This window comes from Gobio gobio, assembly GCF_949357685.1.
Source record: "Gobio gobio genome assembly, chromosome: 20".
Lineage (NCBI taxonomy): Eukaryota > Metazoa > Chordata > Actinopteri > Cypriniformes > Gobionidae > Gobio > Gobio gobio.
The window spans coordinates 1,918,217-1,940,716 of NC_137113.1; the positions used below are offsets into that span (position 1 = coordinate 1,918,217).

The window sequence follows — 22,500 nt, forward strand, 5'->3', positions numbered from 1 at the left end:
CTTCTTCAATGCTCTTCTTCTTCTTCAATGCTCTTCTTCTTCAATGCTCTTCTTCTTCTTCTTCTTCAATGCTCTTCTTCTTCTTCAATGCTCTTCTTCTTCTTCAATGCTCTTCTTCTTCTTCAATGCTCTTCTTCTTCTTCAATGCTCTTCTTCTTCTTCAATGCTCTTCTTCTTCTCCAATGCTCTTCTTCTTCTTCAATGCTCTTCTTCTTCTTCAATGCTCTTCTTCTTCTTCAATGCTCTTCTTCTTCTTCAATGCTCTTCTTCTTCTTCAATGCTCTTCTTCTTCTCCAATGCTCTTCTTCTTCTTCAATGCTCTTCTTCTTCTCCAATGCTCTTCTTCTTCTTCAATGCTCTTCTTCTTCTTCAATGCTCTTCTTCTTCTTCAATGCTCTTCTTCTTCTTCAATGCTCTTCTTCTTCAATGCTCTTCTTCTTCTTCTTCTTCAATGCTCTTCTTCTTCTTCAATGCTCTTCTTCTTCTTCAATGCTCTTCTTCTTCTTCAATGCTCTTCTTCTTCTTCAATGCTCTTCTTCTTCTCCAATGCTCTTCTTCTTCTTCAATGCTCTTCTTCTTCTTCAATGCTCTTCTTCTTCTTCAATGCTCTTCTTCTTCAATGCTCTTCTTCTTCTTCTTCTTCAATGCTCTTCTTCTTCTTCTTCAATGCTCTTCTTCTTCTTCAATGCTCTTCTTCTTCAATGCTCTTCTTCTTCTTCTTCTTCTTCTTCAATGCTGTTCTTCTTCTTCTTCAATGCTGTTCTTCTTCTTCTTCAATGCTCTTCTTCTTCTTCTTCAATGCTCTTCTTCTTCTTCTTCAATGCTCTTCTTCTTCTTCTTCAATGCTCTTCTTCTTCTTCTTCAATGCTCTTCTTCTTCTTCTTCAATGCTCTTCTTCTTCTTCTTCTTCAATGCTCTTCTTCTTCTTCTTCAATGCTCTTCTTCTTCAATGCTCTTCTTCTTCTTCTTCTTCTTCTTCTTCAATGCTGTTCTTCTTCTTCTTCAATGCTGTTCTTCTTCTTCTTCAATGCTCTTCTTCTTCTTCTTCAATGCTCTTCTTCTTCTTCTTCAATGCTCTTCTTCTTCTTCTTCAATGCTCTTCTTCTTCTTCTTCAATGCTCTTCTTCTTCTTCTTCTTCTTCAATGCTCTTCTTCTTCTTCTTCTTCTTCTTCTTCTTCTTCAATGCTCTTCTTCTTCTTCTTCTTCAATGCTCTTCTTCTTCTTCAATGCTCTTCTTCTTCAATGCTCTTCTTCTTCTTCTTCTTCTTCAATGCTCTTCTTCTTCTTCAATGCTCTTCTTTCTGCTGTGAGTTGAGGAGCTCAGATCTCTCTGTGTTCAGGTGTTTGACCCGATGCGCTTCGAACCGGAGAACTCCCGCGGGCGCTCTCCTCACGCCTTCATTCCTTTCTCAGCCGGACCCAGGTGCGTTCCCTAACACACACACACACACACACACACACACACACACACACACACACACACACACACACTCTTGCGGTCTTCATCCTCCGCTCTTCTGTTTCGGTCAGGAACTGCATCGGGCAGAACTTCGCCATGGCAGAAATAAAGGTGGTGGTGGCTCAGACTCTGTCGAGGTTCCGGATCCTGCCCGGACCCAAACCCGTGCGGCGTCTCTATCAGCTGGTGCTGAGAGCAGAGGGGGGGCTGATTCTGAACGTCCAGCCGCTCACTGACCCCCACGACTGACCAGCACTGGGACACACCGCATTATAATGCTTACTGGGATTTCCCCCCAATAATTTATTGTTAATTCAACATTTTAAAGGGGAAGTGTGTAATGCAACACTGTTGAATTGCAAACCAATTGTCTAGCTGCGTATAAATATGATGAAAATTGAGGGAAAAAAACTGTTACATAGCCAGTTTTGCTTTTTTAAATATTAATAGATATTAAAATCTATTTAAATATCTACTCTTGTTTCTTTGTGGATTTGGATTTCATTCTCAAGGACGTTTAGATTTCTTGGTTTGAAATGTTGATTTGAAGTGTCAGTTTTTGCGTTAATTTTACTCCAGTCAAACCTGAACACAGAAATTTTGTTACACAACATCTAAATACAGCCACACCAGTTAATTTGTGTGCGTATAATATTGTGGTGTTTGAGTGTGTGTCTGTGAGTGTGTTTACGTGAGTGTGTGTGTTTGAGAGCGTGCGTGTATCTGTGAGTGTTTTTACGTGAGTGTGTATTTGAGTGTGTGTTTACGTGTGTGTTTGAGTGTGTGTTCGTGTGTAGGCCTATGTTTCTGTGAGTGTGTGTTTGAGTGTATCTATTTTGTACTCTTGATGTTTTAGTGTCACCCCTTCATTGCTGTGCACTTTTTTTCTGAATCATGACTGATTTGTGGATTGTATTACCTAAAGAGTTTGTGTATTTTTGTGTATTTCCTAAGTCGGTCATTTTGGACCATGAAGGAGCCGAGTGTGACAATTTTTTTTCATATCCGAATCATCTCCATGATGTTGTGTGTGTTCACACAGCTAATGCGACAAACGTCCCCAAGTGTCATCCCATATGATGCAGCAAAAAAATGTTTTTAATTTCCAAACGTAAAAATGTCGGTAATTTTTGACCGAAGAGGATTTTATAGAAGCAGCCTAAAACATAAACACACATAGTTTTGTGTGTGAGAATAGCTACACATTTATTTTCTGACACCCTCCCATTACATACAACCCAGAACAAGGAAGTCGCATGCTCTTCTTTAAACTGAAACCAAAACTAAACAGACTTGCATAGTAAGATGGCGGAGGCTGCTCTAGCGCTCTGCTGTCCAGTCTGTCTGGATATGCCAAGGAACCCTGTGACCATTCCCTGTGGACACAGTTACTGTATGAGCTGCATTACAGACTGCTGGGATCATGAGGATCAGAAGGGAGTCTACAGCTGCCCCCAATGCAGACAGACCTTCAGTCCCAGACCTGCTCTCAGGAAAAACACAATGCTAGCAGATCTGGCAGAGAAACTCAGGAACATGATGCCTGAAGACACTCTCTGTTACGCTGAGCTTGATGATGTGCCGTGTGATGTCTGCACAGGGAGAAAGTACAAAGCTGTGAAAACTTGCTTGGTGTGTGTGGTGTCGTTTTGTGAGCTACACCTGAAGCCTCACCGTGTGTCTGCAGCATACGAGGGCCATACTTTAGTCACGGCTTCCTGTAAGATCAAGGAGATGGTTTGTTCTACTCACAAGAAACCGCTGGAAGTTTACTGCCAGACAGATAAACAGTTTGTGTGTTTGCTTTGCGTTCTGAAGGAACACAGAGATCATGACGTCGTGTCCGCTGCCACTGAAAGACAAACGAAACAGGTAAATGCAGTCTCTATCTCATCAGCTTCAGCACAGATTGTTTCAAAGCAGGAAAATAACAGAATCGATGTATCCATTAAATATGAGACAAATTATGTAGACAATCGAGTCATTGTTCCGATCAGACCAGTGTGGATTCAGTTCAGTTCAATAACTGTGCAGATGAATGCATTCGTCGATTATGAAACAAACTTAAAGGGATAGTTCACCCAAAAACGAAATGTTTATGTTGATCTGCTCACCCTCAGGGCATCAGAGATGTAGGTGTGTTTGTTTCTTCAGTCGAACACAAATGAAGATGTTTAACTTCAGCCGCTGCAGTGTGATAATCGTATAATGATGTCAATGGGGATATTTTAGAGGACGAGAGCAATGAGAGTAAAAACACACAGACATACGAATCCTTATTAAACCTGCGGCTCGTGGCGACACACTGATGTCTTAAGACACCAAACCATCGGTTTCTGCGAGAAACCCAACAGTATTTGTTATTTTTTTTCCTCTTATCAGACGAATGTCATCTAGTATTCCCAGAGCCATAACTTCCGGTGAATAAGGTCAAAATACTGGCGCGATCAAAGATATATATACATAGATGCCTCATTCGACCGATCCGCGCAGACACTAATGTGGAATCTATGTATATATCTATGATCGCGCTGGTATTTTGACCTTATTGGCCGGTAGTGATGGTGCGGGGACGGCTGATGAAGAGCCATAGAAAAAAATTTAATACAGTTTTAAATATGGATATTTTTTTTACACAAGCGCATTGATTCGCTTCAGAAGGCCTTTATTAACACCCCGGAGCCGCTTGGAGCAGTTATATGACGGACAGATGCACTTTTTATGGACTTCAAAAACAGAGCAACTATTACTGCCATTATAAAGCTTGGATTAGTGTTAGACCGAAATATTGGGCCGATATTTGTGATTTTTAAGTGTATCGGCCGATATAAGGCTGCTGCGTTCGCCGATATTTTTTCCCTGCATTATTTCCAGACAGGCGTCCACAGGGCAGCTCTCACCGTCTTCACACTCTCTCGCTCTCCCTCGCGCATATTAAATCAAAATCAATTGAGAATTGACATGATGGTAAAAGGTGGAAAGACTGAAGTTTCACGTGGAGCATTGGGAGATTTTTTCCTGAATTATCGCTGGTGTTGGTTTACAAGTGATTAAGTGAAGTGCACCTACACTCTAAAAAATGCTGGGTTAAAAATAACCCAAGTTGGGTTGAAAATGAACTAACCCAGCAACTGGGTTGTTTTAACCCAGCAACTGGGTTGTTTTAAGCAAACATTTAACCCAACCTCTGGGTCAAAACAACCCAATTGCTGGGTTAGTCCATTTTCAACCTTTCTTGGGTATTGGGCATTTTTTAGAGTGTAACCATTAAATAACTAGGTTGTAAATAGTTTTAAAATGAAGTATAGTACAGTCAGTGTGCACTTTATTATGCTGCTTGGTTGTCGATACTGTGCAATAGTGTAATTTTATTTATGCTTAAATATTTATTTTCAGAATTTATTTTCACCACTGAACTCTTTTTTTTTTCTTGTTCTACCTCACCTGTTTTTACTATTTGTTAAATATTGTTTTTTTTTTGTTCAATAAATGTTCCTTTTTTTAAATTTTAAATTGTTATCATCCTGATCATTGTTTCATTTTTATGATGTAAATTGAGGGAGCAAAAGCAGTATCGGCTCCAAATATCGGCTCAAGAAAATCGGCAGCCGTATCGGTCATCGGCTAAGGCTGATGGGAAAAAATCGGTATCGGCATCGGCACAAAAAAATCCATATCGGTCGATCCCTAGCTTGGATTAGCCTGGACTTTTGTAATATAACTCAGATTTTATTCGTCTGAAAGAAGAATGTCACACACACCTCTGATGAGCTGAGGGAGAGTAAATCACGAGCTAATTTTCATTTTTGGGTGAACTATCCCTTTAACTGAACTAAAATAGTCATTATTCAGCTCAAGTATGACCCTGGATCACAAAAGCAGTCATAAGGGTCAATTTTATGAAATTGAGATTTACACATAATAAATAATATTTCATTGATGTGTGGTTTGTTAGGACGATATTTGAAAATCTGAGGGTGTAAAAAAATCTCCTTTAAAGTGTCCAAATTAAGTCCTTAGCAATGCATATTAATACATTTATCAAACTAAATATCTTCATGGAACATGATCTTCATAATCCTAATGATTTATGGCATAAAAGAAAAATGTATAATTTTGACCCATACAATGTATTGTTGGCTATTGCCACAGATATACCCGTGAGACTGGTGTTGTGTTTATTAAGTTATTCTGTGTCTGAATTCCATCCACACGAGGCGTTTGCTGATGTAACGTGTTTGTTCACAGAGAGAGATAGAGGAGATGCAAAGTAAGTCAAAAAAGAGAATTGAGAAGAGAGAGAGCGAGTTAACGGATCTCACAACATCAGTGGGGACAATCAGGGTGAGTTCTGGGCAATACCATTGAGCTCAGCGCTGTCAATGCCTCAAATTGAACATTTTGATTGCATAACTTCCTAGTTAAAAAACTAAATTAATTCCAAAACATACCCTATGGTCATTGTGAAAGATTCATCATTGTATGCTATTCTAAAGAAATCAATGTAATTTTTCATCAAAAGGGTTTTTCACTTACTGCAAAAAAGTTTTTTTAACTTTTTTATTTTGTCTTGTTTCCAGTCCAAATATCGTCACCTTCATAAAATAATTGCCCAAACCATGTCATTAAAACTAACATTTCCTGATGATCTCCTCATCCCAGATGTTCATGTGTTTCTTTCTTCAGTGGAAATGAAGTTTTAGAGGATTTTTCTGCACATAATGGACGTCAATGGGAACCAACGGCTGAAGGTCCAAATCACTGCAGTTTCAGAGGCTCTGAGCGATCCCAGAGGAATAGAATCTGATCTAAACAAACACAAATACACATTTATATACTTTAACCTCAAATGCGTGACTTCCTTGTTGTTCTTCTTCACGGCGTATGACATCATCACGTTGGAAAGGTCACGTGACGCTGGTGGAAGTGCCGAAAAACCTCATCTCATGTTCTCCTCCAACTTTAAAATCGTCCGTCATCGTTGCTTCACCTTTATTTGTCTGGGTCTGCACTTCCACCTGCGTCATGTGACCTTTCTGACGTGATGATGTCATATGCCATGAAGAAGAACAACACGAAGTCGCGCATCTGAGGTTAAAGTATATAAATGTGTATTTGTGTTTGTTTAGATCAGACTCTATTCGTCTGGGATCGCTCAGAGCCTCTGAAACTGCACTGATTTGGACCTTCAGCCGTTGGTTCCCATTGACGTCCATTATGTGCAGAAAAATCCTCTAAAAACTTCATTTCCACTGAAGAAAGAAACACATGAGCATCTGGAATGAGATGAGGGTGAGCATCAGGAAATGCTCATTTTGAAGTGAACTCATTCTTTAAAGGGTTAGTTCACCCAAAAATGTAAATTCTGTCATTAATTCCTCACCCTCATGTGGTTGGACACCCGTCAGACCTCCGTTCATCTTCAGACACAAATGAAGATATTTTAGTGTAAAGCTGATGCTGAGAAAGGCTTCAGATAGGCCTCCATTGGCATTCAGTACATTTACACTCACAAGACCCATAAAAGGCACTAAAAACATCGTTACAAAGTCCATCTCACCACAGCGACTCTACAATCATTTTACGAAGCGACGACAGTAGTTTTTGTCCGCAAAAAAAAATCAAAATAACTCCTTTATCCAGCTTGTTCTTGTCTTCCGTGTGTGCCTCCACGACGCATGCGTGAGAATATGAGCAGATCCGGCGTTCGGACACATGACCCAGAAGAGATTTGTTTACAAGCAGAGGAAGACGCGCGTGTCTCAGCTGTTGAATTCTACACTGATCGTGCTTTAGCTCTCGCCGTAGTTCTCAAAATGGGGCTTAAGTGTGTATTTCATGGATTCCCGAACGCCGGATCTGCTCATATTCTCGCGCATGCGTCGTGGAGACACACACGGAAGACAAGAACAAGTTGGATAAAGGTGTTATTTAGATTTTTTTTTGCGCACAAAAACTATTGTCGTCGCATCGTAAAATGATTGTAGAGTCACTGTGGTGAGATGGACTTTGTAACGACGTTTTTAGTGCCTTTTATGGGTCTTGTGAGTGTAAATGTACTGAATGCCAATGGAGGCCTATCTGAAGCCTTTCTCAGCATCAGCTTTACACTAAAATATCTTCATTTGTGTCTGAAGATGAACGGAGGTCTGACGGGTGTCCAACCACATGAGGGTGAGGAATTAATGACAGAATTTACATTTTTGGGTGAACTAACCCTTTAAGCGCAGTGTGAAAAGCCCTAAAAAAGCAGAAAAGCTTTTTTATGTTGGCTTTAAGAATGATTCAGTAAGGCAGGACACTCTCACCAAATCCCTTGTTTGCTATAGCTCTCTGCCCAGGAAGCAGTGGACGATATGGAGAAAGTCCGTACAGAGCTGACAGACTCCATTAAGGCCCACTGCGATGAGATAATACATCTGATCAGAGCGCAGGAGGAGACGGCCGTGAGTCAGGCTGAGGAGGTTCAAGAGCAGCTACAGCAGGAGATTTCTGAGTTTCAACAGAGAGATTCACACATTCAAATGCTTCTAAGTTCTGAAGACGACTTCCTGTTCCTCCAGGTTTCTTTAACATCCTTCTTCCTGTAGATTAAAGGGTTAGTTCACCCAAAAATGAAAATTGTGTCATTAATTCCTCACCCTCATGTGGTTGGACACCCGTCAGACCTCCGTTCATCTTCAGACACAAATGAAGATATTTTAGTGTAAAGCTGATGCTGAGAAAGGCTTCAGATAGGCCTCCATTGGCATTCAGTACATTTACACTCACAAGACCCATAAAAGGCACTAAAAACGTCGTTACAAAGTCCATCTCACCACAGTGACTCTACAATAATCTTACGAAGCGACGACAATAGTTTTTGTGCGCAAAAAAAATCTAAATAACACCTTTATCCAACTTGTTCTTGTTCTTGAACAACTTGTTCTTGTCTTCCGTGTGTGTCTCCACGACGCATGCATGAGAATATGAGCAGATCCGGCGTCCTGACATTTCATCCTACCCGTCAGATTGTCCTACCAAGGCTTACTGCGCATGCCCACATCAACATTTTTATTTTTTATATTTACATTTTAAGGGTAGGTTTAGGGTAGGGATAGGGGTAGGTATGGATATTAATGGATATTAATAAAGCAAATCACATTAATATGATTCTGGTAGCACAATCTGATAGGTAGCATTTTTTAATATTTATTTATTTAAAATATTTACATAGTTTTAAGGGTAGGTTCAGGGTAGGAGTAGGTATGGATATTAATAAAGCCTCAAATCAGATGAATATGATGCTGGTAGCACAATCTGATAGGCACCATTTTTTGCTGTCGAATCGTGCTACCTACTGTTTTAATGGGAGGTAGCAAAATCTGACAAGGTAGGACAAATCGACAGAACATCGGCGTTCGGACACATGACCCAGAAGAGATTTGTTTACGAGCAGAGGAAGACGCGCGTGTCTCAGCTGTTGAATTCTACACTGATCGTGCTTTAGCTCTCGGTGTAGTTCTCAAAATGGGGCTAAAGTGGCATTTCATGGATTCCCGAACGCCGGATCTGCTCATATTCTCACGCATGCGTCGTGGAGACACACACGGAAGACAATAACAAGTTGGATAAAGGTGTTATTTTGATTTTTTTTTGCGCACAAAAACTATTGTCGTCGCATCGTAAGATGATTGTAGAGTCACTGTGGTGAGATGGACTTTGTAATGACGTTTTTAGTGCCTTTTATGGGTCTTGTGAGTGTAAATGTACTGAATGCCAATGGAGGCCTATCTGAAGCCTTTCTCAGCATCAGCTTTACACTAAAATATCTTCATTTGTGTCTGAAGATGAACGGAGGACTGACGGGTGTCCAACCACATGAGGGTGAGGAATTAATGACAGAATTTACATTTTTGAGTGAACTAACCCTTTAATGCTTTTGAATGGGTCTGTTGTTAACACATCCTGTGTTTTGTTGTGCCTTTCGCCAGAGTATTGGGTCTCTCTCAAATCCTCTAAGGTGTGAAAATTCACCCAGCATTATTTTGAGTCGTCGCGGGTTATTTGAACAAGTGAGGAAATCTATATCTGACAGAAAAGACAAACTTACAGATTTACTCGAAGAGAACCGAATCCAGTTATCTGAGAAAGGTGAGGTTACCTCACGGACACAATTTGAATCAAAATCTTGCAAATACCTTGTAACACATAACAATAGAGCATGCATGACATTACAACAGCAGAACTGTTGAGTCCCACTCACTCCAAGAGAGTTAATAATCTTTCTAATATGACTACACAACTACACTATATCACCAGAAGTGTTGAACCGCTCCTCCATCACAGGTGTTCAACCCCTTCATGGCCACAGGTGTGTAACTCCAGCTCTAGCAGACGCTTCTACACACATCAGTGAGAGAATGGGCCGCTCTCAGGACTGTGTGTGTGTGTGTGTGTGTGTGTGTGTTCGCTTCTACACACATTAGAGAGAGAATGGGCCGCTCTCAGGAGTGTGTGTGTGTGTGTGTGTGTTCGCTTCTACACACATCAGTGAGAGAATGGGCCGCTCTCAGGAGTGTGTGTGTGTGTGTGTTCGCTTCTACACACATTAGAGAGAGAATGGGCCGCTCTCAGGAGTGTGTGTGTGTGTGTGTGTGTGTGTTCGCTTCTACACACATCAGTGAGAGAATGAGCCGCTCTCAGGAGTGTGTGTGTGTGTGTGTGTGTGTTCGCTTCTACACACATTAGAGAGAGAATGGACCGCTCTCAGGAGTGTGTGTGTGTGTGTGTGTGTTCGCTTCTACACACATCAGTGAGAGAATGGGCCGCTCTCAGGAGTGTGTGTGTGTGTGTGTGTGTTCGCTTCTACACACATCAGTGAGAGAATGGGCCGCTCTCAGGAGTGTGTGTGTGTGTGTGTGTGTTCGCTTCTACACACATTAGTGAGAGAATGGGCCGCTCTCAGGAGTGTGTGTGTGTGTGTGTGTGTTCGCTTCTACACACATTAGAGAGAGAATGGGCCGCTCTCAGGAGTGTGTGTGTGTGTGTGTGTGTTCGCTTCTACACACATTAGAGAGAGAATGGGCCGCTCTCAGGAGTGTGTGTGTGTGTGTGTTCGCTTCTACACACATCAGTGAGAGAATGGGCCGCTCTCAGGAGTGTGTGTGTGTGTGTGTGTTCGCTTCTACACACATTAGTGAGAGAATGGGCCGCTGTCAGGAGTGTGTGTGTGTGTGTGCGTGTGTTCGCTTCTACACACATTAGAGAGAGAATGGGCCGCTCTCAGGAGTGTGTGTGTGTGTATGTGTGTGTGTGTGTGTGTGTGTGTGTGTGTGTTCGCTTCTACACACATCAGTGAGAGAATGGGCCGCTCTCAGGAGCGTGTGTGTGTGTGTGTGTGTGTGTGTGTGTTCGCTTCTACACACATTAGTGAGAGAATGGGCCGCTCTCAGGAGTGTGTGTGTGTGTGTGTGTTCGCTTCTACACACATTAGTGAGAGAATGGGCCGCTCTCAGGAGTGTGTGTGTGTGTGTGTGTGTGTGTGTTCGCTTCTACACACATCAGTGAGAGAATGGGCCGCTCTCAGGATTGTGTGTGTGTGTGTGTGTTCGCTTCTACATACATTAGAGAGCGAATGGGCCGCTCTCAGGATTGTGTGTGTGTGTGTGTGTTCGCTTCTACACACATTAGTGAGAGAATGGGCCGCTCTCAGGAGTGTGTGTGTGTGTGTGTGTTCGCTTCTACACACATCAGTGAGAGAATGGGCCGCTCTCAGGAGTGTGTGTGTGTGTGTGTGTGTGTGTTCGCTTCTACACACATTAGTGAGAGAATGGGCCGCTCTCAGGAGTGTGTGTGTGTGTGTGTGTGTGTGTTCGCTTCTACACACATCAGTGAGAGAATGGGCCGCTCTCAGGAGTGTGTGTGTGTGTGTGTGTGTGTGTTCGCTTCTACACATATCAGTGAGAGAATGGGCCGCTCTCAGGAGTGTGTGTGTGTGTGTGTGTGTGTTCGCTTCTACACACATCAGTAAGAGAATGGGCCGCTCTCAGGAGTGTGTGTGTGTGTGTGTATGTTCGCTTCTACACACATTAGTGAGAGAATGGGCCGCTCTCAGGAGTGTGTGTGTGTGTGTGTGTGTGTGTGTGTGTGTGTGTGTTTGCTTCTGCGCATGCTGAGGGTCACAGAGTCAAGAGCTCCAGATCTCCAAACTCCTGTGTCCTTCAGATGAGCTCAAGAACAGTGTGTTGAGCTTCATGGAATGGGTTTCCATGGCCGAGCCGCTCATCCAAGCCAAACATCACCAAGTGCAATGCAAAGCGTGGGATGCAGTGGGGTAAAGTGCGCCGCCACTGGACTCTAGATCAGTGGAGACGTGTTCTCTGAGTGACCAATCACGCTTCTCTGTCTGACAATCCCATAGACGAGTCTGGGTTTGGCGGTTGCCAGGAGAACGGGACTTGTCTGACTGCATTATGCCAAGTGTAAAGTTTGGTGGAGGGGGGATTATGGGGTGGGGGTTGTTTTTCAGGGGTTAGTTCCAGTGAAAGGAACTCTTAACGCTTCACCAAGAAATTTTGGACAATTTCATGCTCCCAACTTTGTGGGAGCAGTTTGTGGACGGCCCCTTCCTGTCCCAGCATGACTGCTCCAGTGCTCAAAGCGTCTCCATAAAGACATGATGAGGAGTTTGGTGTGGAGGAACTGGAGTCCTGATCTCAACCTGATAGAACAGCTTTGGGATGAATTAGAGCGGAGACTGAGAGCCAGGCCTTCTCCAACATCACTAATGAAGATTCCCCATAAACACACTCCTAAACCTTGAGGAAAGAAGAGCTGGAGCTGTTAGAGCTGCAAACTCCATATTAAACCCTATGGAACCCAACATGTTTGGCAATATAGTGTATATCGATAATGACACATAGGAAGGATATTGTTGGAATTTATAGTTGGAAAACACTGACAAATCAGAATCCACTCTATGTGCAGACGTTAGAACGTATTGTGGACACTGATATTGTTCTTGGTGTGAACGAACCTTTACAGTTACACCAGATGGACACAAGTTCCGCCAAACATTTGCTCTTATTTAATATCCTTTTCCACACACAATTACATCACATTTCAGAGAATGACTGAAAATGCTGTCTGCATTGACTTTGAAATATGTTTCTGCATTTCTGTCTCCACAGTTCAAAAAGTGAAGATTTTCCAGCCTCTTCACCCCAAGACCAGAGAAGAATTTTTGCAGTGTAAATCATTATTTTTTTCAAAGTGTTGAAGTGCCATTTTATGCATCACAGAGGAGATAAAAGTCTGTTTTTCTCCTGAGCAGATTCCTGTAAACTGACCCTGGATCTCAAAACAGCTCATAACAATCTCCATTTCTCGGGAGGAAACACCAAGCTGACGTTGGGGCCAGTCCAGTCGTATCCTGATCACCCAGAGAGATTTGATGGTTGGTGGCAGGTCTTAAATGAAGAGGGCTTGACAGGCTGCTGGTACTGGGAGGTGGAGTGGAACGGCACAGTCAGCATAGCTGTTTCATACAAGAGCATTGCCACTAAAGGTCCTGGAACTGAATGTGGATTTGGACACAATGATCAGTCCTGGTGTCTACGCTGCACATCTTCTCAGTACACTTTCTGTCATGGGAACACTGAGACCAAACGAATAAAAAGTCCCACCTCACCTCGAGTAGGAGTGTATCTGGATCACAGTGCAGGAACTCTGTCCTTCTACAACGTCTCTGACACCCTGAGCCTCATTCACAGAGTCAAGACCTCATTCACTCAGCCTCTCTATCCAGGGTTTGGTTTCAGGCTCGGGTTTTTAGGCTCCATTCAAATTTCTCCCATAGTCTGAAATCAGAAATCCTAAGATAGCATTTATTAGTTTGGTGAACATCTGTACTTCTATAGTCCATATACACTGTGCAATTCTGAATATTTTATACTCAGACAGACACTATAGTAATCAAAAAAAGTTGTATGAACATTTAAATAAAGTTTCATCATCTCTCATTATTTGAAATTTATATTAATCTTTTCTATGTGTAAAGTTAATGTTAATGCATGAGAAGGAGTTTTAAAAAAAAGTTTAATGAGTATGTTAAATCAACCCAATCGCTGGGTTAAAACACCCCAATCGCTGGGTTAAAACACCCCAATCGCTGGGTTAAAACACCCCAATCGCTGAGTTAAAACACCCCAATCGCTGAGTTAAATCAACCCAATCGCTGGGTTAAAACACCCCAATCGCTGGGTTAAAACACCCCAATCGCTGGGTTAAAACACCCCAATCGCTGGGTTAAAACACCCCAATCGCTGGGTTAAAACACCCCAATCGCTGGGTTAAAACACCCCAATCGCTGAGTTAAAACACCCCAATCGCTGAGTTAAAACACCCCAATCAATCGCTGAGTTAAAACACCCCAATCGCTGAGTTAAAACACTCCAATCGCTGAGTTAAAACACCCCAATCGCTGAGTTAAAACACCCCAATCGCAATCGCTGAGTTAAAACACCCCAATCGCTGAGTTAAAACACCCCAATCAATCGCTGAGTTAAAACACTCCAATCGCTGAGTTAAAACACTCCAATCGCTGAGTTAAAACACCCCAATCGCTGAGTTAAAACACCCCAATCGCTGAGTTAAAACACCCCAATCGCTGAGTTAAAACACCCCAATCGCTGAGTTAAAACACCCCAATCGCTGAGTTAAATCAACCCAATCGCTGGGTTAAAACACCCCAATCGCTGAGTTAAAACACCCCAATCGCTGAGTTAAAACACCCCAATCGCTGAGTTAAAACACCCCAATCGCTGAGTTAAAACACCCCAATCGCTGAGTTAAAACACCCCAATCGCTGAGTTAAAACACCCCAATCGCTGAGTTAAAACACCCCAATCGCTGAGTTAAAACATCCCAATCGCTGGGTTAAAACACCCCAATCGCTGAGTTAAAACACCCCAATCGCTGAGTTAAAACACCCCAATCGCTGAGTTAAAACGCCCCAATCGCTGAGTTAAAACAGCCCAATCGCTGAGTTAAAACACCCCAATCGCTGAGTTAAAACGCCCCAATCGCTGAGTTAAAACAGCCCAATCGCTGAGTTAAAACACCCCAATCGCTGAGTTAAAACGCCCCAATCGCTGAGTTAAAACGCCCCAATCGCTGAGTTAAAACACCCCAATCGCTGAGTTAAAACGCCTCAATCGCTGAGTTAAAACGCCCCAATCGCTGAGTTAAAACACCCCAATCGCTGAGTTAAAACACCCCAATCGCTGGGTTAAAACACCCCAATCGCTGGGTTAAAACGCCTCAATCGCTGAGTTAAAACACCCCAATCGCTGAGTTAAAACACCCCAATCGCTGAGTTAAAACACCCCAATCGCTGAGTTAAAACACCCCAATCGCTGAGTTAAAACACCCCAATCGCTGAGTTAAAACACCCCAATCGCTGAGTTTAAACACCCCAATCGCTGAGTTAAAACGCCCCAATCGCTGAGTTAAAACAGCCCAATCGCTGAGTTAAAACACCCCAATCGCTGAGTTAAAACGCCCCAATCGCTGAGTTAAAACACCCCAATCGCTGGGTTAAAACACCCCAATCGCTGAGTTTAAACACCCCAATCGCTGAGTTAAAACACCCCAATCGCTGAGTTAAAACGCCCCAATCGCTGAGTTAAAACACCCCAATCGCTGGGTTAAAACGCCCCAATCGCTGAGTTAAAACACCCCAATCGCTGGGTTAAAACACCCCAATCGCTGGGTTAAAACACCCCAATCGCTGGGTTAAAACGCCCCAATCGCTGAGTTAAAACACCCCAATCGCTGAGTTAAAACACCCCAATCGCTGGGTTAAAACACCCCAATCGCTGAGTTAAAACACCCCAATCGCTGAGTTAAAACGCCCCAATCGCTGAGTTAAAACACCCCAATCGCTGAGTTAAAACAGCCCAATCGCTGAGTTAAAACACCCCAATCGCTGAGTTAAAACGCCCCAATCGCTGAGTTAAAACAGCCCAATCGCTGAGTTAAAACACCCCAATCGCTGAGTTAAAACGCCCCAATCGCTGAGTTAAAACACCCCAATCGCTGAGTTAAAACGCCTCAATCGCTGAGTTAAAACACCCCAATCGCTGAGTTAAAACACCCCAATCGCTGGGTTAAAACACCCCAATCGCTGAGTTAAAACACCCCAATCGCTGAGTTAAAACACCCCAATCGCTGAGTTAAAACACCCCAATCGCTGAGTTAAAACACCCCAATCGCTGGGTTAAAACACCCCAATCGCTGAGTTAAAACACCCCAATCGCTGAGTTAAAACACCCCAATCGCTGAGTTAAAACACCCCAATCGCTGGGTTAAAACACCCCAATCGCTGAGTTAAAACACCCCAATCGCTGAGTTAAAACACCCCAATCGCTGGGTTAAAACGCCCCAATCGCTGAGTTAAAACACCCCAATCGCTGGGTTAAAACACCCCAATCGCTGAGTTAAAACACCCCAATCGCTGAGTTAAAACACCCCAATCGCTGGGTTAAAACACCCCAATCGCTGAGTTAAAACACCCCAATCGCTGAGTTAAAACACCCCAATCGCTGGGTTAAAACGCCCCAATCGCTGAGTTAAAACACCCCAATCGCTGGGTTAAAACGCCCCAATCGCTGAGTTAAAACACCCCAATCGCTGGGTTAAAACGCCCCAATCGCTGGGTTAAAACGCCCCAATCGCTGAGTTAAAACACCCCAATCGCTGAGTTAAAACACCCCAATCGCTGGGTTAAAACGCCCCAATCGCTGAGTTAAAACACCCCAATCGCTGGGTTAAAACACCCCAATCGCTGAGTTAAAACACCCCAATCGCTGAGTTAAAACACCCCAATCGCTGGGTTAAAACACCCCAATCGCTGAGTTAAAACACCCCAATCGCTGAGTTAAAACACCCCAATCGCTGGGTTAAAACGCCCCAATCGCTGAGTTAAAACACCCCAATCGCTGGGTTAAAACACCCCAATCGCTGAGTTAAAACACCCCAATCGCTGGGTTAAAACGCCCCAATCGCTGAGTTAAAACACCCCAATCGCTGAGTTAAAACACCCCAATCGCTGAGTTAAAACACCCCAATCGCTGAGTTAAAACACCCCAATCGCTGGGTTAAAACACCCCAATCGCTGAGTTAAAACACCCCAATCGCTGAGTTAAAACACCCCAATCGCTGGGTTAAAACGCCCCAATCGCTGAGTTAAAACACCCCAATCGCTGGGTTAAAACGCCCCAATCGCTGAGTTAAAACACCCCAATCGCTGAGTTAAAACACCCCAATCGCTGGGTTAAAACACCCCAATCGCTGGGTTAAAACACCCCAATCGCTGAGTTAAAACACCCCAATCGCTGGGTTAAAACACCCCAATCGCTGGGTTAAAACGCCCCAATCGCTGAGTTAAAACACCCCAATCGCTGGGTTAAAACACCCCAATCGCTGGGTTAAAACACCCCAATCGCTGGGTTAAAACACCCCAATCGCTGAGTTAAAACACCCCAATCGCTGGGTTAAAACACCCCAATCGCTGGGTTAAAACACCCCAATCGCTGAGTTAAAACACCCCAATCGCTGGGTTAAAACACCCCAATCGCTGGGTTAAAACGCCCCAATCGCTGAGTTAAAACACCCCAATCGCTGGGTTAAAACACCCCAATCGCTGGGTTAAAACACCCCAATCGCTGAGTTAAAACACCCCAATCGCTGAGTTAAAACACCCCAATCGCTGAGTTAAAACACCCCAATCGCTGAGTTAAAACACCCCAATCGCTGGGTTAAAACACCCCAATCGCTGAGTTAAAACACCCCAATCGCTGAGTTAAAACACCCCAATCGCTGGGTTAAAACACCCCAATCGCTGAGTTAAAACACCCCAATCGCTGAGTTAAAACACCCCAATCGCTGGGTTAAAACGCCCCAATCGCTGAGTTAAAACACCCCAATCGCTGGGTTAAAACACCCCAATCGCTGGGTTAAAACGCCCCAATCGCTGAGTTAAAACACCCCAATCGCTGGGTTAAAACACCCCAATCGCTGAGTTAAAACACCCCAATCGCTGAGTTAAAACACCCCAATCGCTGAGTTAAAACACCCCAATCGCTGAGTTAAAACACCCCAATCGCTGAGTTAAAACACCCCAATCGCTGAGTTAAAACACCCCAATCGCTGAGTTAAAACACCCCAATCGCTGAGTTAAAACACCCCAATCGCTGAGTTAAAACACCCCAATCGCTGGGTTAAAACACCCCAATCGCTGAGTTAAAACACCCCAATCGCTGGGTTAAAACACCCCAATCGCTGGGTTAAAACGCCCCAATCGCTGAGTTAAAACACCCCAATCGCTGAGTTAAAACACCCCAATCGCTGAGTTAAAACACCCCAATCGCTGGGTTAAAACACCCCAATCGCTGGGTTAAAACGCCCCAATCGCTGAGTTAAAACACCCCAATCGCTGAGTTAAAACACCCCAATCGCTGGGTTAAAACACCCCAATCGCTGAGTTAAAACACCCCAATCGCTGAGTTAAAACACCCCAATCGCTGGGTTAAAACACCCCAATCGCTGAGTTAAAACACCCCAATCGCTGAGTTAAAACACCCCAATCGCTGGGTTAAAACACCCCAATCGCTGAGTTAAAACACCCCAATCGCTGGGTTAAAACACCCCAATCGCTGGGTTAAAACACCCCAATCGCTGGGTTAAAACACCCCAATCGCTGGGTTAAAACACCCCAATCGCTGAGTTAAAACACCCCAATCGCTGGGTTAAAACACCCCAATCGCTGGGTTAAAACACCCCAATCGCTGGGTTAAAACACCCCAATCGCTGGGTTAAAACACCCCAATCGCTGAGTTAAAACGCCCCAATCGCTGGGTTAAAACACCCCAATCGCTGAGTTAAAACACCCCAATCGCTGAGTTAAAACACCCCAATCGCTGGGTTAAAACACCCCAATCGCTGAGTTAAAACGCCCCAATCGCTGAGTTAAAACACCCCAATCGCTGGGTTAAAACACCCCAATCGCTGAGTTAAAACACCCCAATCGCTGGGTTAAAACACCCCAATCGCTGAGTTAAAACGCCCCAATCGCTGAGTTAAAACACCCCAATCGCTGGGTTAAAACACCCCAATCGCTGAGTTAAAACGCCCCAATCGCTGGGTTAAAACACCCCAATCGCTGGGTTAAAACACCCCAATCGCTGAGTTAAAACACCCCAATCGCTGAGTTAAAACACCCCAATCGCTGGGTTAAAACACCCCAATCGCTGAGTTAAAACACCCCAATCGCTGGGTTAAAACACCCCAATCGCTGGGTTAAAACACCCCAATCGCTGGGTTAAAACGCCTCAATCGCTGAGTTAAAACAGCCCAATCGCTGAGTTAAAACACCCCAATCGCTGAGTTAAAACACCCCAATCGCTGAGTTAAAACACCCCAATCGCTGAGTTAAAACACCCCAATCGCTGGGTTAAAACACCCCAATCGCTGAGTTAAAACACCCCAATCGCTGAGTTAAAACACCCCAATCGCTGGGTTAAAACACCCCAATCGCTGAGTTAAAACACCCCAATCGCTGGGTTAAAACACCCCAATCGCTGGGTTAAAACACCCCAATCGCTGGGTTAAAACACCCCAATCGCTGGGTTAAAACACCCCAATCGCTGAGTTAAAACACCCCAATCGCTGGGTTAAAACACCCCAATCGCTGAGTTAAAACACCCCAATCGCTGGGTTAAAACACCCCAATCGCTGAGTTAAAACACCCCAATCGCTGAGTTAAAACACCCCAATCGCTGGGTTAAAACACCCCAATCGCTGGGTTAAAACACCCCAATCGCTGGGTTAAAACACCCCAATCGCTGAGTTAAAACACCCCAATCGCTGAGTTAAAACACCCCAATCGCTGAGTTAAAACACCCCAATCGCTGAGTTAAAACACCCCAATCGCTGAGTTAAAACACCCCAATCGCAGCATTTTTAGAGTGTATAGTCCAAGGCCAGTTGCTTACCTTATAAGGAATTGCGGCATTATAATGACAGCCATAGCTTCTTCAAGCCGCGCCCCTTAATATGTACATTAAAAAGCTTTGTTCACTTTTTTTTCGGGGCCGCGTTTCTGGTGAAGGCGTACACGTTTTTCTTTTATTTTTGCCTTTTTGAATTATTGTCTTTGTATCATTCTGAAAAATTGTATTATTCAGTAAACCAAAACCATTCTTTGGTTACTTGATAAACTTTTAAAACAGGCCTCCTGTTTTTCCTGGAAATATCTTTATTTTGTTGTAGTTTAAATAATAATATGAACTACCTGCCCAGTGCAATCCAACACATGCTTGAGCGGGTTTAAGGACAGCACAGAAGGCCCTGAAACAACGTCTAACATAATTAACTAACTTTATTAATAAGTTTAATGACTAATAATTAAACAATTAACATTTATTAAATTGCTTATGATTATTATTGTTACCTCTAGTAATTACGTGTCTGATTTTTAATTTCCAACCTATTTTGGGTTTATTTTAAGCCAGCCATATAGTCATTTTTAAACAACAGTTGGGTTAAATAAAACTGCTCAGCAAACATTTAAATGTGTAACATGGCACAGGTAATAGGAATAAAACCGGGCAAAATGCTAAAAGGACTGTCCAGTGGGACTGTGTTCACTATTGCCCCGGCCCCGCCCCCTCCACTGATGTTGCTTAGCAACCAGGGCAAACACTCACAGGATCATGGCTTCCCGGGAGCTGGACTCAGGGTTGGGCAGATCGGCGCTGGAGGACAGACTGTCTCTGTTCGGCCGGCTGATGGAGAAACACACGACCGTCAGGAAGGTTTGTGTGAGCTTCTTCAGTTCTCTGAGGAGCGGCTCAGGTTTCTGCTCATGAGCGGTTGCTAGGCTACAGCTCAACAACACTCGCTAGTGCACACTTTACAGTGCACACTTCAGCACTGGGCTCTTCACATGTTCCTCGCTACTTTACAAATGTAGGTTTTATTTGACTCTTATCCAAGATGTTATGTTTAAAGGGTTAGTTCACCCAAAAATGTAAATTCTGTCATTAATGACTGAGCCTCATGTGGTTGGACACCCGTCAGACCTCCGTTCATCTTCAGACACAAATGAAGATATTTTAGTGTAAATCTGATGCTCTGAAAGGCCTCCATTGGCTCAACTTTACACTCTCAAGACCCTTAAAAGACACTAAAGACATCGATACAAAGTCCATCTCACTACAGCGGCTCTACAATAACTTTATGAATCGGCGAGAATAGTTTTTGTGCGCAAAAAAAACCTAAATAACGACTTATATAGTGATGACGATTTCAAAACACGGCCTCATGAAGCTTCGAAGTGTTATGAATCAGTGAGTCGAATCATGATTCGGATCGCGTGTCAAACTGCTGAAATTTGGCGATTCAAACTGCTGAATCGACTCACTGATTCATAACGCTTCAAACTGCTGAATCGACTCACTGATTCATAATGCTCTGAAGCTTCATGAGGCCGTGTTTTGAAATCGTCATCACTATATAAGTCGTTATTTAGGGTTTTTTTGCGCACAAAAACTATTCTCGTCACTCCATAAAGTTATTGTAGAGCCGCTGTAGTGAGATGGACTTTGTAACTTTAGTCTTTAGTGTCTTTTAAGGGTCTTGAGAGTGTAAAGTTGAGCCAATGGAGGCCTTTCAGAGCATCAGATTTACACTAAAATATCTTCATTTGTGTCTGAAGATGAACGGAGGTCTGACGGGTGTCCAACCACATGAGGGTCAGTCATTAATGACACAATTTACATTTTTGGGTGAACTAACCCTTTAACTCAATAAAACTAGAACTTATAGATATGCATATTAAATAAAAAAAATTTAAACTTGGAAAATCGGAAATAAACAAGATTAAGTTGAATTTAAATAAAATCACTAAAAACTGAAATAAAAATGTAGAAATATATAAAGAATGACTACAAGACACTTTAAATATAAAAAATAAATGCTAATTCAAAATATGCATAAAAATAATAAATCCTAAAATACCAGGCTTAAACTTTCAATCTTAAAATATTAAATATTGAAAATATCACTTACATTTATCTAAAAAATGCTGGGTTAAAAATAACACAAGTTGGGTTGATAATGGACTAATTAAAGGGTTAGTTCACCCAAAAATGAAAATTCTGGCATAATTTACTCACCCTCAAGTTGTTCCAAACCTGAGTTTCTTTGTTCTGCTGAACACAAAAGCAAGATATTTGGAAGAATGTTTGTAACCAAGCAGAGAGAGCAACCATAAGCAAAACATACTGTGCTAGTCAATGGTTGCTCTATTTGCTTGGTTACAAACATTCTTCCAAATATCTTGCTTTGTGTTCAGCAGAACAAAGAAATGTAAACAGGTTTGGAACAACTTGAGGGTGAGTAAATTATGACAGAATTTTCATTTTTGGGTGAACCAACCCTTTAAGCAAACATTTAACCCAACTGCTGGGTTAGTCCATTTTCAACCCAACTTGGGTTATTTTTAACCCAGCATTTTTTAGAGTGTAAACAAAGAGTTGAATAAAAGAGTAAATATCAGTATATTTAGATTGTGCATAATTTGCAATCGAGCTGCCAGATAATGCGTAAATTATGAAAATATTACTTGCATAATTGCCAGCCATGGAATGAGCCTCATAAGACCATTGAGGGTTTTAATGTTTAAAATCCATCACAGAATAATTGTTTATGTGATGGAAATGATATTTTCCTGATGTTCTGGGGGAGATATGCATGTATTGGGATTGTAGTGGACACACTTTGAGAGTTTTAAAGGAGTTAAGGCGAAAAAAAAAAAAAATCTGTAGCCTATAGTGGGCAAACACATCTGCATCTGTACAGCTGTAAACACAACTACAGCTGTAATCTCGCGAGAAATGCCATACCTGGCAAAGGTTAATGTTGATTGAATGGCTACTGACATCAACTGGACATTTCGTCACCTTTGTTTCCTTGTATGTGATTGGTTTAAGCCTTT

General features: G+C 42.8%; 3 protein-coding genes across 5 annotated transcripts in view; all 3 read left to right on the forward strand.

The window, feature by feature from the left end:
* Positions 1-2,377, forward strand: part of cyp4f3 (cytochrome P450, family 4, subfamily F, polypeptide 3) — a 30,190-nt gene extending 27,813 nt beyond the window's left edge. For both annotated transcript variants that reach the window (XM_079801492.1, XM_079801493.1), the window contains 2 exons: positions 1,342-1,424; positions 1,532-2,377. In XM_079801492.1, the coding sequence (XP_079657618.1) occupies positions 1,342-1,424; positions 1,532-1,709 (261 nt within the window). In that variant the 3' untranslated portion in view covers positions 1,710-2,377. The remainder of the gene's footprint in view (positions 1-1,341; positions 1,425-1,531) is intronic.
* A 358-nt stretch (positions 2,378-2,735) lies between these two features.
* On the forward strand, positions 2,736-13,475 carry LOC307116759 (tripartite motif-containing protein 16-like). 2 transcript variants are annotated; one of them, XM_079801120.1, is made up of 6 exons: positions 2,736-3,332; positions 5,709-5,804; positions 7,790-8,023; positions 9,434-9,593; positions 12,632-12,691; positions 12,775-13,475. In XM_079801120.1, exons 1-6 carry the CDS (start codon positions 2,766-2,768, stop codon positions 13,302-13,304), a joined length of 1,647 nt encoding a protein of 548 aa, XP_079657246.1. In that variant the 5' UTR covers positions 2,736-2,765; the 3' UTR covers positions 13,305-13,475. The 2 variants fall into 2 exon arrangements, with proteins under 2 accessions (XP_079657246.1, XP_079657247.1); XM_079801121.1 differs by lacking the exon at positions 7,790-8,023 and having other exon boundaries at positions 2,756-3,332; positions 12,775-13,464.
* A 6,640-nt stretch (positions 13,476-20,115) lies between these two features.
* Positions 20,116-22,500, forward strand: part of tex47 (testis expressed 47) — a gene marked incomplete at both ends in the record, with an annotated part of 19,242 nt that continues 16,857 nt past the window's right edge. The window contains one exon of the mRNA XM_079845522.1: positions 20,116-20,317. Within this exon, the coding sequence (XP_079701648.1) occupies positions 20,116-20,317 (202 nt within the window). The remainder of the gene's footprint in view (positions 20,318-22,500) is intronic.